The 16,009-nt window shown below is 55.7% G+C and overlaps 1 protein-coding gene across 1 annotated transcript; it reads left to right on the forward strand.

Moving 5' to 3' along the window:
• Positions 1 to 5,101: 5,101 nt before the first annotated feature.
• MLN (motilin) lies at positions 5,102 to 13,656 on the forward strand. Its single transcript, XM_045835661.1, has 5 exons — positions 5,102 to 5,145; positions 7,527 to 7,650; positions 9,347 to 9,463; positions 12,595 to 12,681; positions 13,503 to 13,656. Exons 2-5 carry the CDS (start codon positions 7,534 to 7,536, stop codon positions 13,554 to 13,556), a joined length of 375 nt encoding a protein of 124 aa, XP_045691617.1. The 5' UTR covers positions 5,102 to 5,145; positions 7,527 to 7,533; the 3' UTR covers positions 13,557 to 13,656.
• The last annotated feature ends 2,353 nt before the right edge of the window (positions 13,657 to 16,009 follow it).

The raw sequence follows: 16,009 nt of genomic DNA on the forward strand, positions 1-16,009 counted from the left end.
GGGCTGACATCTGAAACCACTCTGGTTCCCATCCACACGGTGCAAAGCCTTCACCAAGACTTCTCTACATCTTAACGTGAAAGAACAAACTTTTCTCTACCACAGACTTCCTTAATCGTCTATGAAAATGTGTCAGCTACCCCTGCGTCCTCGGACCAGGGAGCTGGGAGCTGCCTGTCCTGAAAGAGGTGAAGAGAAAGGAGAAATGTTGGCTTATGAGGGCCAGCCTTTCTGTATAGTTAACTTGTCACTTCCACAGCCATCTGCTTTCTCTTCACACCATCTATCATCTCCATAAAAATATAAATACATACATTTAAAATTCAGTTGTGAGGAGACCCCGCATCAGAGAAGAAGCAATAAAAACAAATCCTGTGGAAATACAGCCACAGACCCAGCTTCTTAGCACCCACATTCTGTCCCTGGAAAAAAAGTTATGTGACCCCTTATGCAGGTTTTATAGCAGCAGCTCTTGTGATAAACGCCCATAAATAGAAATGAAACCCAGAAGCAAGTTGGCGACTGGGACATTTCTGGGAGTGTATTAACCACCCGGGGAAGTATTGACCGGGAAGTCAGCAAGGAATGCCGTTGTAAAACTCAGCCAAGTCCCCAAGTTCTGTGCACACTGTCAACAGTCCACGAGGCCACCGAAAAAGAAAGCATTTTATTGGATGGTTCAGGTCCAGGTTGTCGGCGAGCACTGAATGGACCCCACAGGAAGCTGGAGATGCAGGAATGCCGATGCGAGCGGCACACACGAACCACAGACGGTAAGCCCAGCTCAGGGCAAACGAGGCTGGGGGGACTCTGCGCTTGCGTGTTTTTCTGCTCACCCGATTCCTATGCCAGGGACCTCGGGGCGTGGCAGTGTCGGCTGTGTGTCACTTCTCAACAAGTCATCTGTGTGTTCTGGAAAATGGCCCTGAGCCACAGAAGGAAAAGAATAAAAATACCCCACAGGTCAGCAAAGCCTGTGTCCCCTGGGCCAGGACACAGTTGTAGCCTAAAATACATCTCTCAGGGCCTCACCTGCCCTGGTTTTAAATGCCGTCACCATCGCCTGGTATTTGTGCCCACGAGCACAGCTGCAGGCATCTAGCTCTGTGAGAGACGTCAGGGACCTTAATCCCAAGCAGAGCAACAGCTCCATGCCCTCCCCCACGGCTCACGCACCTGAGAAGCTGGGTTCTTTGCCTCTCCTGGGCCTTCGTTTCACACTAGCAACGCACATTTTATTCTTACCAGCGTTCTGGGCAAGCTGACCTTTTGAAACCTTCCACTTTTCAATCTTACACCTTGAGCTTTGGTGCCCCCAGCACCCCGGGACTCATCTCTCAACTCTGTCTTCCTCTACAGCCACCCTGTGTCTTTGAGGGAGCGAAGTGGAAACAGAGCAGTGTGTGAGAGCCTGGGCCTCCCCCAGGAGCCCCCAGTTCCAGCTGGCCTTCTCTGCCGGCCCCTCCCTGCCACCAGGTCCTCTGTCCCTCATCCTAGGGGCCTTGATGACATCTGTCTAGCAGCTCACCTGGCCATTTCCAGCTTGGAGTGCGAAACCCCTGACATCTTGCATTAGGTCTCTGTCCTGCCTGGTGTTTGCTACATCTCCCAGTTTAGTGTCATCTGCAAATTTAATTACCATGCCATTGCCTCGCTGTTCTGGGCCGTTAATGAAGATGTTATGGCAGAACCCGGCAAACAATGTTTTCAAGGTCACAGGGAGAGGAGAGCTCACCTGCTAACGAACACCTCTGCTCATCGTGGGGAAAGAGGCATCGAGTGCCGCTGTGCGGTCCGAGTCATTCCCTCTGAGTTTTGTGAACTCCCTTTCCCAGACGTGGGTTGGGTTTTATGCTCCCTCTGCTGTGCGTGCATGGCAGTTCCCATTTAAAGAATGGAGACTGTCAGAGTATGCCTTGCTTATGTTTGTATTCAGTTTGTAGCAGGAGAAATAGCCACTAATGAGCATGTGCAGGGGAGATGCGTGCATGGTGGAGAGGCAGCCCTGACCAGGCTTGCCGTCGTTGCCAGCTCTCCGTGTCAGACGCACCAGCCGTGACTGTGGGAACACACGCAGAGGACCAGGGCACCTGGCAGAGAGGGGAGAAAAGACGTGTCCCTGCTGAGACGGTTCCAAAAGGGCTGACCCACAAGGTCTGCAGCCGAGAGGGGCGCGAGGAGAGGTCCCTGCGTCCCTGCTACCACTGCCTGCGACCCCAAGGCGCACCATGAGCCCTGGAAGGTGGAGTCCCCGCCACAGTGCCAGGAGGAGCCCACTGTGAATGTTGACTTGCCTGCCTTCCACACCAAACTGCCGACGTCACACCGCAGTCCTGCCAAGGGCCGATCAGAAGGGCCGAGTCACAGGAAAGATCCAGGACAATGTCATTCATGCCCAGAAAAGTGACCCCCACTGTTCTCTACTTGTAGCACTTCCCTTCTCCCGGCTCTCGCGGCAGGCCTGCCACCTGACCCCCTCTCAGACCGACTGTCCTGGAGGCATCTCCAGACCAGAGCCCAGACTGGCCCGGCTAGGGCCAGGCACCCGTCTCAGAGTGCTGGTGGGAGGGCGGCAGGGAACGTCCTTGCAGTTCCCCTGGTGCGTGGATGGTCTGCCCACCGTCTGCAGTCCTCCTGGGTCCAGTCTGGACTCCCCAAGCCTACAAACACGCAAGAATACCAGTGTTTGTCCCGCTGGTCAGCGCAGACTCATTGTGCTCCGATACCTGCGGGGGGACGGCTCGGGGGAAGGGGGCAGGTTTGTGGAGTGTGTGCCAGGCCGTGCTGAGGGCCCTCTCCGGCCGTGCACTTCCACGTGCTCCCACAGCAAACACTGAGAGGCAAAAAAAAAAGCACAGTGGATCCTGAAGCCAGACTCTTGAGTTCCAATAATGACCCTGACATGTTAAAAGCTGTGTGATCTTACACCAGTCCTTTCACCTCAGTTTTCCCACTTGTAAAATGGGATCATAGCCATACCGACCTCATAGGATTGTTGAGGGATTTTGAAAAGTTGATAGGTGTCACGTCTGGCTGTCATTTATTACATCTTGAGCACCATGCATATTCCAGACACTGTCGGGGTCAGGAGCCAGCAAACTTTCTCTGTAAGGCCCAGACAACAACTGTTTTCAGCTTTGTGGGCCTCTACATCCCTGTTGCCGCTCCCCAGTCCCACGGCTGCTGCCCTGAAGCAGCCGTGGACCCACACAAATGACTGCGAATGTTCTAAAAAACCTTATTTATGGACACAGAAATCTGAATTTCACCTAAATTCAAGTCACTACATATTATTATTCTTTTGATTTTTTTTGAATTATTTAAAAATGTAAAAAGGACTCTCAGCCGTGCAGCTGTATGAAGACGGGCAGGACCGGGTGGTTGTGTCCTGACGCAGGAGTCCGAGCGCGGACGCAGCCTCCCCAGGCCCGGGAAGCCGGGGCTCCTTCACCGGCCTCCTGCTGCCTTCTCCCCACTAAGGTCTGTGACCTCATCTTAAAAGCCCTTCTTGAAATGGGTGGTATGTTCAGGCTCCAGTCAGGCCAAGGTTAAGAGATGGCAGCTCAGTTCCAGGCTCTGGCATTTCAGGCTCTGAGTCCCTTGAGATAGGCGCAGTCCAGCTCGCCGAAGGAGTTCCAGCCTGGCATGGGGAGTGGAATACAGAGACCACGTGGCCAGGAAGCCTGGATGAGCCAGGAATTCAGAGGTTATCTGGGTCGGGCTTGCAGCACTGCAGGTCTTTGTTCCTTTCCGAGGGGAAAAGCCTGAGCGAGACTGAAGGGCTGACAGGGGACAGGTTCCTGGACAACACGCGGTCCCCATTTGGGTGTTGGGGCAGCCTCTCTGGAAGGTGCTAGTGGCCAGCGAGGTGCACCTGGGGACGTGGCCTCTGCCTGCCCAGACCCTCGGGACCTCACACAGGTCTGTCGTTGCTGCCTCCCTTGCTTTCCCGGCCTCTCTCCTCCCTGCTGCGGCGTCTGCCCCAGCATGATGCTTCCGTCACAGCACCCTCTTCAAGGCACCATGGGGACCCCAGGTCCCCCCACCATCAAATTTAAATCCTCCCCTGGTTTCTGAGCACCCCCACATGCAGACCCCAGACTGGCCCTCTCCCAACCCACAGAGGGGACCTCTTGGGACACCCCACCCTGTGCCATCTTCCACACCTGTGGGTGACCCACTCCCTCCCTCTGCCACAGCTGGCCACATCCAGCCTTGACCCTCATATGAAGAGACTTGGTAGTGGGGTCACAGAGGAGTGGTTTAATCATGCCACAGTCTCCTTACCTGTAAAAAGGGGGGAAATAAGAGCACCCCTCATGAGGTTGCTGAGGTTTAATTAGATTACGCACATCAAGCATTCCCAGAAGCCCCAGGGGAAACAGCACAGCCAGCAGCAGAAACCCCGGCCGACTCCAGAACGCATCCACCCCTTCCTTCTTTGAGTCTGTAAATTTGCTGTTAGAATTACACAATTACCACAACACATTTCCTGGATGGGAGTCCTGTCTCTCCGTTTAGGCTACAGACATATGAACCTTCTGTCCCACACACCTTATGCATTTCCTGGGCTCCCACGGGGCCTCTGGTGCCCCACAGCCCTGGGTCTGGACTGTCTTTTCTTTTCATTAGTCGACTGAAACGCTGCCATGCACTACTGAGCCCCTTCTTTCAGGAGGGGCTTCGGGGGAAGACTGCAGGCGAGTTATCTTCCTAATACGGCGCTCTGACGGGCCAACAGAAAGTGTGATCACCAGAGCCGGCCTGGAGATGCTCAACAACATCATCTATTTAAGCAACAAAAAAGAAAGGGCTTTCGTTAAAATGACCCTCTGGGCAGCAGCTTGGCATCCGGAGTGAACAGGAGAGTGCCGTGCGGTGGGGGCCAGCCTCCACCAAACCCCAGCTGTGGCTTGAGGAAGAGCCTTTCCAGGAAAGCCCCACGGTCCACCGCATTGCAGGCCCTGCCGTTGTTTCTGTGAGCCCCAAGAATCCAGGCTCCCCACCCAGAGCCCCCAGAGGTGTGGCCAAATGTTAATGGGCTCCAGAGGGGAGCCCAGAGGTATATAAGGGCCAGTGGGGCCAGCCAGACACCAAGGGACAAGCAGAGAGACCCGCCAGGCCCACGCGGACCACGCTCACACTGTGAGTAGCCATGGAGGGAAGTGGGTGGGGGAGGTGGTGAGCACGGGCCCCACCAGGGCACAACGGCGGAGAGCCGACCAGCTCCTATGTCCCTTTGCCACCTTCAAATGCTCGGCTGGGTTTCAGACCGAGTGCCCCAGCTGATTTCCGGTAGCAGGCTAAAGGTGCACAGAGCAAGCAGAAGCAGGGCTGCCCTGAGGTGCGGAGGCTGGAGGGGGAGCAGGTGAGTGCAACTCCTGGCCACAGAGAGGCTGTGTGGGGTCAGTGGTACCACCGACTACCAGCCAGAAACCCAAGCCAAAAACTCAGCAGGAACACAGGACCCCACGTGGCATGAAGGCTTTGCTCTGGGAAGTTAAGGGAAAGGCTGCTCCCCCGGGGGCTAAGGGCTGGCACTGCTATGGAGGGGCAGGTAGCAGACAGGCGTCTCTGGGCCAGAGCTGAGCGTGTGAAGGTGGAGCCCTGCCCCAGTGACAGACTGAGGAGTCAGCACTCGACGCCCGGTGAGCAGCCGCCCCCACCCCCAGCTCTGTGCTTCCAGAACATGAATGAATGTAGGTGACATGGATTTTGCTTTTTTTGCTTCAAGTTTTTATTGACTCTTATGGAGTGAATTAAATGCCAACACCAGAAGGAAAAGGGATCTCCATGAAGGAATGGGACACCTTAAATGTGACACACCTGTGTCCTCTGGACGGGACAGGCACCCCGAGAATGCATAGCAGAAAGATAGGAACAGAGGGAAGGGCCATGATTCAGAGCTCCACACCCCGAGGTCCTCAGTCCTCTCAAGATCCTACCAGAGGGGCAGTCTTCGGTGGGCGGTGGTCCTTCCCACCTTCCTGGAATTTGCAGGCAGCTAGCATGGGAGGCTTTGGCTGTCTGAACACTGATGTTCTTGCTCATGGAGTTGCATCCAGAGGAAGGAAGAAAGTAGGACAGGGCAACAGGGTAGCAGGAAGGCACAGGGAGTGCTCTGCTGAGCATAGGTGGTTTTAGGTGCCTGAGGAGCCCGGTCCGGGCAGAGGCAGGACACCAGCCTCGGAAGATTCTGCCCAAAGGGAGAGAGTGTGGGGCCTGCGGAGAAGCCTGGAGGCCAGCTCAGGCAGGGCACTCCTATTAAACAGAATCCTTTGGGGGGCCCCATGGGCCCCCAGAAGTTTGTTATCTGAAACCCTATAATTGCCCCATGCCTTCTGCAGCAGAGGCTGCCCTGGTCTTCCCTCCTGGCGCTGGAGACCAGGCCCCTCGCCTCCTGTGCAGTCCGCCCAGCCCAGGGGCATGGGTGCCCCGGGGACATTCATCAGGCCTGCCCCTGCGACACCCTAGTCTGCCTCTGTGACCAAAGGTACATGCGGTGAGGGGCTGGGAAAAGCACCAGGCCTCAGAAGGCCAGGCTTCGAGCCCCCCACTGCCTTTGATGAGCCCCTCTACCTCCCCAGGTCTCCTTCCCTCCCCAGATCACACCTGCACCCAGACGGACGTGAGGATCGTGTGGGAGGGGGTAGGAATGGTACTCCTGGCACCAATGTAAGGGATCATCTGAGGCTAGCGCGCAGCAGACCACACCCTCCTCCCCACAGGACCCTCCTGACCCTGCCCAGAGCTCAGCAGGCTGACCCCTTCCCCAAGTCTCCATAGTCACCATGCCCACCTGCTTCCGGCCAGGCCTCCATAGCCCACCAGACACAGCCACCTCCCGAGATGCAGGAGGACCCTGCAGGGCAGTTTGCAGGAAGCAGGTGCCCCCCTGCCATTTCTGCATGGCAGCGAACAGGCAATTAGATGCACAGGAACTGGGAGGGGCTGGTTCCAGAGCCAGCACTGGCCCTGGAGTGCTGCGTGGGGACCCCACTCCCAGTGCTTGGACACTGCTCCCTCTGGCTCTGCCTCCACATGGCCGAGGGTCTTGGCCTGGTGCTTCCATGTAGAGTTGGGTCATCTGGGCCTAAGTGTGTCCCTTTCAATGCCCTAATTGGCTGAAGGAGCAGGGTGGGTTCCCCAGGTCTTGGGGCATAGTTCTGTTAGTAACTGAGAAGTTTGTTCTCGGAGACACAAGGCCCCTGACACTTCAGGAGCCTGGCTGACCTCAGCAGACCTCGCCTCTGACAAAGAGAAGGGCCCACAAGTAGAATGATTCTTCCTGGTGTGGGCAGGGGCCAGGCGCCTCTCCGGGTCAGCTCTCACGGCTCTGGGGCAGATGGGGGCTCTGAGCTTATCTAGTGAAGCCCAGACCAGGCGCATGTCCAGAGGAGCTAAGCAGCTCGCACAAGATCACACAGCCACAGGCAGGCAAAGCCCGAGCTGAGGGCCCGGCCTCTGTCCGGTGCAGCAGTCCACCACTGCCCCAGACCCCAGGACAGGAGCTCCTCTTTGTCCAGCCTCAGGATGGTGTCCTGCAAGACTGTGGCTGCCCTGCTGGTGGTTCATGTTGTTGCTCTGCTGGCCTCCCAGACAGAAGCCTTCGTTCCCATCTTCACCTACAGCGAGGTCCAGAGGATGCAGGTAAGAAATCTCCGTGCTCCCCTCCACAGCGCAGCCCAGCAGCTCACTGCCCTGCTCAGCACTGGAGACATGTTAGTTTTTCTAAGGCACGAGTGTCTCTTCAGTAAACCTATGTCTAGTCAGCTATGCCAGGGACACCGAGGACGGCATGAAGGACCTGGCCCCGGGAGAACCCCAGACGCCAGCTGTCTCCCTGCCCTCCTCTGCTCCTCCACCAGTGCCACTCAGAGGTGTCAGTGGGGTGACATCTGTTCCCACTCCTGCTCATCCTTCCAGGGAAATTTCCAATTGACAAGTCAATACACTGGGTGAGAGGCCAGACATACAAGGAAATCTAAGGCAGCTCAGGAGCCAAGACACAAACACGTGAAAGATTCACTAACAATAGAAGACAAAAGGGAGATGTCACAGGGCAGGGGATGATTAATTAGCCAACAAGTGATGCTATTGGTAGGTGCTGAGTTCAGAGGAGGGAGAAATTGCAGCGGGCTGGTGCCTGTTCGGAAACCTGCAGGGAAAAGCTGACACCCGGGCCTCGAGCCTCGAGAGCAGGAGGAGGACTGGGTGGGGCAACTTCCGGGGAGCAGTGGCAAAGACTCCTCCGTTTAGAGGCCAGGAGGAAACGGCAGACCTAGTGAACCGGCGGCAGAGCCTCAGGACAGCTGGACTGCTGGGCCTGCCTCCCTGTGACTCTCACTTTACATGCAGGGTTTCTGAGTGTCTGCTGACACGGGTCTCTCTTTCGCCCAAGGAGACGAAGAGACCGGACTTTCACAACCCACCGGTGGGAGACAGAGGCTCCCACAGGGACAAACACCGGAGTCAGTCCCTGGGAGGGCGTGTGGCCCCTGTGTCTATACCCTCTGCCCCAGACAGGCATCCCCTGCAGAGCAAGGCTGGACCCGGTCCGCCTTCCTCAGGGACAGACAGAGAAACTGACAGGGGACCCTGAACACACTGTCCTCCGCCCACTCCCTCTCCAGAAAAGACAGCCTACTGCTCTAGAACTGCCCCGTCTCAGGGCAGGCCCAGAACCGAACCCCAAGGGTGTCCTCAGGGGAACCCAGCACAGCACTGCATCTGGTCTGAGTGCTGCGAGGCCTGGCGAGCCCGGGGCTGGACGAGGGGTCAAACTCAGTGGAACAGAAACTAGCAAAAGGGCAACCAAAGGGTGCTTGGCATTAATCTGCTGTGTGGTTTTGCTCCCTGTAATTGCCAGGCTCTGGCATCTTTAGGAAGAAGCTGCAAACTCCTTCCTCCGTAATTCATCTCCCTGTCTTGCCCCTTAGAAATCACCTCCCTGGGACTCCAGTTCCTGGGCCACCCCGTGGTGCCCTCACAGGCTAGGCTGTCTTGCCACCCTTTTTTGTAGGCTCTCTGCTAAGAAAAACACATTTTCACACTTAATGTGCATGAAGGGCAGCCATTATTTTCAACATTTTAACTTAATTAACAGTAACAATCCGGGCGCAATGTTCAACTTCAAAGGAATGGGCCCCTCCCCATGCTGACCGGTTAGGGGCAGCTCCAGGACCTTTCCCAGGCCGCTGGGTGTCCGAGACTCCTCGTGCAGGAGGCGCCTGGGGAGCAGGGGGTTTGTGGCCTGAGGGGAGCTCAGGCCTCTTGGCACCCTGGGCAGAACCAGACAAGGGCCCTCTGGGAGGAGGGCAGGTGTGATTTTACGCTCTGCCCCCAGGAAAAGGAGCGGACCAAAGGGCAAAAGAAATCTCTGAGTGAACAGCAGAGGTCTGAAGAGATGGGTGCTCTGGACCTCGCGGAGCCCACAGGGGAGAAAGAAGACCAAGTTATCAGGGTGAGCGGACAAGCGGACAATGCAGAGAAGCCTGGTGTGGGACCCCCTCCGCCCCCGCCGGCCAGCCTCCGGATGCGCTTGGGCGCGGTGCTGAGCCAGACATTCAGGCAATGAACTCCATCCTGGGGGGAGAGACAGACACCAGCTATGAGACACTAAACCATTTTAGGCACCAAATAAGGAGGTATTATAGAGCCTGGCCGGGCGAGATTCAGTGGGCACTGCTTTGGATGGGGAGGGGTCAGGGAAGCCCCTGGAGGAGGGGACATTGGATCTGAAGCCTGAACGATGAGAAGGAGCTCCTCCCTGTGAGGAGTGAGAGCAGGGACGTCCCAGCTGAAGCACAATGGTCCTGCTCAGGGAGCACCTGCTGGGTTTCAGGTCCTCGAGGCCAGAGTGCCCTGAGAGAGGGCAATGGGTCAGCAGAGTCTGGTGGACCTGCGACCACTGGGCAGCCTGAGGGAAGGCAGGGAACTAGTCAGGAGGCAGGCACAGTCCTTGGTCAGGAGAGAGGTGATCAGGACGAGGTTCCTCCGCCTAGACAGGAACCCGGGAGGCAGCCATGATATGCAGGCCCAGGGCGCAGGGCCTTTCAGCAACACACTAGCATGCACAGAGCATCCAGACTGGAGAGAGCCTCGAGTGTGTCCAGCACATCTCCGTGACTCAGTCACGCATGCAGGCGATGAACACCCTGCTCTGTGTGTGGGCCGGTTCTCGGCCCTGGAGATAGAGTAGTGAATGAAACTGACAAACCCACTGCCCTCCTGGCACTCACACTGGTCCCCCACCCAGTGGGCGGCTGGAAACAGATGCCAGAAGGATAGGCAACATGCCACATGCAGGGTAACAAGCAAACCTTGTGGTATGGCAGATGGTGATACACGCAATGGAGGAAGGTAACGCAGGGAAAGCAGATGGGGTTGGTTGGGATTTTAAAAGGGTGATCAGAGCAGGCTTCGTGGTTAGAGGGTATCAGTGTGAAGACCCGGAGAGAATGAGGGAGAGGAGCAAAAGAGTGTTTGGGGGAAGAGCATTCCAGGCAGAGGGAGGAGCAGGGCCAAGGCCCTGGGGCCTCAGTGGGCGGGCACATTCAGGGAACTGCGGGAGGCAGAGCACCAGAAGAGAGGGAGTCCGGAGGGTGGGCTTTTCATTCTCTGGACTCGGCTTTCACTCTGCTGACTGGGAGCCTTTGTGGGCTTTGGGCAGAGGAGGAACATGATCTGGTTTGCATTTTCAAAGAGTCTTCTCGGCTTCTGTGTTGAGAACTGGCTGAAGGGGAAAGGCGGAATTAGGGAGACCACTGAAGAGGCTGCAACGGTATCCGAGGGACAGTGGTTCAGCCCAGGTGGTCATGGTGGGGGCAGAGCAAAGTGGTCAGATTCTGGAAATACTTTGGAGTTAGAAGCCCACAGGATCTGCTGAATATACATAGAATGCGAGAAAAGAGAAACTGACTTCAAGGATTTGGGCAGGAACTCCTGCGACGGGGAAGCCATGGCTGGCTGCAGGTTGACAAGAGGAAGATCAAGGGTCAGACTGGACCCGTGAACTGTGGGATGCCTGTCAGCATCTGGGGGGAGATGCCACCAGGCAGGTGGATATACACGAGTCAGCCCTTCAGGAGAGCTCAGGGCTGGAGACACACCATGAGAGTCCTCAGGTCAGAGGGGATTTCAGTCCAGGACAGAGTGAGCTCGTTAGGTGGGTGTGGGTGGATGGAGCAGGGAGAGGCCCCAGGGCTGAGTGCAAGGCACTTCCCTGCAGAGATGCCTGCGAGGGGACCAGACTGACGTCTAGAGAGAGCAAGGGCCTGGCCAAGGTCACACAGTGGTCAGGGTAGAACTGGACAGCCACCTGCACACTAGCCAGTGATCTTTCTGCCCCCCTGGGTTGCCACAGCATGCTGTCCCCAAGCAGGGAGGTCAGACCTGTGGCCCAGGAAGCGATCTTGGTGCAGTCGCTGCACCGGGCGGGGAGCTCCTTCCGCCCCTGAGGAGGAACTGGGAGTGAGTCATTCAGCTGGCAAAGGGGGAGCTGGCTGGAAACTGCCTTCTCACACGCAGCAGAGGCAGTTACTGCACCGACTGAGGTTTCCACGGTACACGTTACATCCAATGAAACATCTCCAGAGGCTGTTGGAGTGAGGCACCTCTTGTGCCCTATCTATCTCCCTAGATTATGCCATGCAGTCCAGGAAAGCCCTTACGGGTCATCCAGTCCAGCGCCCTCATTTTACAGTGAGGAAGGCGAGGCCCAGAGAAAGGTGTAACCACAGCAGGGGAATGGCAGAGGCCGGGCTGGGACCCAGAGGAGCACCTAAGGTTGCCCTTCAGGCACCTGGAGCACGTTTCTCAGCCCCACGGAGGCTGGTGGGAGGTGGGGAACAAGGTGGTTTGGCAGCAAGACCACTGAACTGGGAAGCTCTGGGGGACAGCGAGGTCAGTCTGCACCTCTGGCCCTGCCATGGAAATCTCTCTTGGTGGCGAGCCTCCAGACAGGTCCTCTAGGGCCTCACCTGTGTTCCCATAGTGCTAGAGCAAGTGTAGCTTGGTGGTCCTTGGCATTGATGGCATTGATCCTGGAGATGGGCCCCCTGGGTATACTGTCTTCTTCCTTGCTATTTAGCACCTATGTGGCCTAAAGCAAGCTATTCAACGTTGTACTCAGTTTCCTCATCTGCAAAATGGGGGCACTAACAGTCTCTACATCACAGGGTTATTGAGAAGCTTAATAATAATATACTAAGGCACTTAGGATGGCACCTGGCAAGTGGTGGTATACCCTTCAGGAGACAGGGGAGGGGAGTGTCCTGCCCACGTGAAAAGCCAGCGGGCTTCCCGACAACTCCACCCCTCCCGCCCCAGCTTCCCCACCAGAGGAGGTTTGTTAATCACCCTCCCAGAAGGTCTCAGTGGCTTCCACGACCCAGCCCCCTGGTTAGAACTGGGGGGGGGGAATTGAGGGTGGGGGAGATATGGAGGGGACGCCAGAATTCCAAGCTGGCCCTAGAAGCCCAGAGGATTGGGCAGGGTGGGGCCAGCAGAGTGGCATGGCTCCTGTAGGGCACCCAGAGGTTAATGGCCCTCTCCCTGCCTCTCCCTTCTTGTTAACTCTGCCTTATTTCACAGCTGACTGCTCCCATGGAAATTGGAATAAGGATGAACTCCAGGCAGCTGGAAAAGTACCGGGCTGCCGTGGAAGGGCTGCTGAGCAAGGTGCTGCTGTCTACCCAGGATGGTACAGCGGGAGGGTGGGTGGGCATCACTGCACAGGGCCAGCCTCCGCCCACCCTGAATTAGCATTCCAGCAGCGAGCAGTCTGGGGGGGGGTGTGTTTGGGGATGGTGATTTGTTTGTCTGCTTTGTACCTGAGAACATGAAGCTGCTTTCTCCTGCAAGTGTGTCCTGCCCTGCGGTCACTAAGCCTAATCATGGGGCAGGGCAGGCTCTGGTGGCTGCTGGGGCCCGAGGAGCCCAGCTTCCAGCCAGGGCCCTATGTCCAGGGCCGGCCTGGATGGCGCCAGCTCGGAGCCCAAACACCTTTCTGGCAGAGGGCTACAGCAAATGACAATGCTCCAACCCTCCCCTGCTCCAAATGTGTTCATTCCCTCCCCAAACACCACTGTGATTTCTCTGAAGGAAAAAGTGCAGTCTGCATTTTTTTTTGCATCATTCTGCACATCAAAGTCCTGAGCCCCCTTTGGCCTTGCCCAGTTCAAGGTCTAGGCTGACAAACAGCCACTTATTACTTTTCACAGTCCCCAGGAGAGGAGAAAGGCAGGGAGGAAGTGTTGAAGGTGGAGAAAGGGGTTCAATGGCTTGCCCCAGGCTACGGAGAAAGCTAGAAGTAGAGCTTCCGGAGGTCTGGCAAAACACACCCCTGCTGGGTGTGCCTCTTCCCTGGGTGCCCCTCCCCTGGGTGCCCCTCATCCCTGGGTGCCCCTCATCCCTGGGACCTGCAGGCAGGTTTACAAGGTGGTTTCATAAGCAAGCCTGTTGACACTACTGAGCTGCAAATCTTTGCTTTTCTCCAATAGCCAAATGACAGCCCACTGCACTCCTGGGAGAAGGTGGTGGGTGGCAGAAACTGAGAGGCCCACCCCCAGGGAGGCCCCGGAAGGCTGCATGGCCTGGCAGTGGGACTGGAAGAAAATCACCTTCTCCCAAGCAAATCCCCCTCCAGCGAATAAAACGTGAAATATACAGAAATGACTCTTTTATTTAACATCTTAATTTCCAAAGGTCAAACTCAGATCATGCCATAATGGGAAAAATAAAGTTCAGAGGAAGTTTGGCCACAAATGGTGCATACATTAGCAAAACATGTGTCTTCTAAGTTCTAAGTTGGAAAATTAATTTAGGCCACAGAATTGGAAGATTTGCACTGGCCCTCCCGTGAGAGATGAGGAACAGGCCCAGAGAGATGGCGCTTTTGTCCACACTGAGTCTGTGGCTGAGCAGGGGCTGGAGTCAGGTCTCCATCCTCGTGCATTTCCCGTTCACCAGCAAGCTCCAGGCCTAATGGGCCAGAGATGTGAAGGCACGACCCCTTGCTGACTTCCTGCTGGCCTTCAAACTCAGTGAACCTTTGCAAAAGCACGGTGGTGATGCCCGCCTGGAGATGAGGGCATGGAGGCACCAGTAAAGGGCAAATTACTATTATTATTATCACCCTGTGACTACATGCTCCAGCATCTGCAGCACAGTCACACCACCAACCCACTTATTTCTGCCTTCTACACAAAACTGGATGGGGCATTCATTCTAATTGAATTTCACATTAATGAATGTTCATTTATTTATAAGCTAGGGCCATACGGGAACCTTAGGTTACCAGCAATTAGACGCAGTGCTCGCTCCATAGTTCCACCCACCCGCGCCAGTGCAGGGGCTCAGCCAGAGAGTAGTTACTGGAACAAGGAAGCCCCAGGCCTTGGAAAGGGCACTCCCCAGGGTGCTCTGAATGCTCCCAAGGAACACCCAGACCCTCCCTTGCCCCAGCTCAGTTTCCAGTGCGCTCCAGTGCACTACCGTGAAACCCAAGCACAGCTGCAGGGCCCTGGAAATGCTGCCAAGATGCCAGGCAACAGATGGAGCCAGGGTCGCAGCAGGACACGTGGGAGAGAAAGGAGGAAAAGACACGGGAACCTGTAAAGCCTGCAACTGGGAGGAACTGAATCCAAGACTCCTGGCACCTCCAAGCTCTGTGCCAGTCACTGAACTACCTGTAATGCGCTCCAAGAAGCAGGAAAACAAAATGCTCAGTCTCTTCCCATGTGGGAAGACACAGATTTCATGTTGTCGCTTGCTTGCCCATTGCTCAGACCTGCCCCTACAGTGAGACCACCTCCCCCATCACCAGTGGGGTGCCCGCATCTGGGGCAGGGGCCCCAGTGCCCTCTGAGGATTTTCTCTAGGATCCTGGGGCTGCAGAGCAGCCTTGGAATAGGCGCCAGGGAGGGAACTGAGACCCCTGGGAGATTCACCCCATGTACTCTGCATTTCTTTTCAATGGGAATTGGATCAGCAAGCACAGCCCCTGGAGTGAGAGGGCACTGCCTGTTCTGCAGAACGGCCCTGTTCAAAGCTCAGCACTGACGCCAGCTCGGTGGAGACCCTCCCGGGGCGGCCTCTGATATGCTTCTGGGTAACGAGCTGCAAGGGGACCCTGCCACCGCCAGCATCCGCGTGCACTGCAGCCAGGGCCCTATTTGGATGTGTCTGCTCCTTTCTTCTCTCCTTTTCCTCCTCCCACCACTGTTCTCACAATCGGCTCAAATAATTCTTTTCTTCCAACATGCTCCTCCAGTTTCTGGGACAGCAGGCTGGATTGCTTACAGGACCTGCACAGCCCTGGAAGAAATTAAAATTGGGGGAAGTTTGGGGAGGATCCTGTAAGCTGAGCCAAGAAAAAATGACCATGTTTTCACAGAAGTAAGGAGACACAGTCCTGGCAAAGGTGCTAGAATGACTGGACCAGGACTTAGCCTGGATCAGATGGGGAAGGGCCCGAGGAACCAGTCAACAAGGTTGACGGGCCCTTCCTCACATCTGACTGAGGTTTATCCAGCAAAATCTGCAAGACTCTCTGCAGATACCTGGCAACTGTGGACAGTTACAGATCTCCCTGTCTCCACGTGGAAGGCACCGCACACGTAACAGGCCCACAGGTAATTACAGCGCAACCTGAACTAGGTGCACAAGACAGAGATGATAAGCCATTTTCTCCGTAACCACATCGGTGTGATTTTATAATTACTGAGCTACATGAATTTGCAGTGAAATTGAATAGTTAAAAGCAAAGAGTAATTGCCTGGTATCTGTACTCTGTAATTTAGTGTAATCTAATCATGGACAATGTCCAAAAGAAACTATTTGAAAGCATTATATTTTCTTCACACACAATTCATTTCTGACATTGGGGGATATATTCCACGCCTCTTAAGGAACGCTTACCCACAGATATCAAAGTGTAAGAGAGGCCGAAAGAGTTAGAGTGTTGTCTCATTGTCACCAGAAAAGCAGGTGGCAAAACTGCCCATTA

This window comes from Phyllostomus hastatus, unplaced genomic scaffold (genome assembly GCF_019186645.2).
Source record: "Phyllostomus hastatus isolate PE091 unplaced genomic scaffold, TTU_PhHast_1.1 phas_contig_1048, whole genome shotgun sequence".
NCBI classification, from domain to species: Eukaryota; Metazoa; Chordata; class Mammalia; order Chiroptera; family Phyllostomidae; genus Phyllostomus; species Phyllostomus hastatus.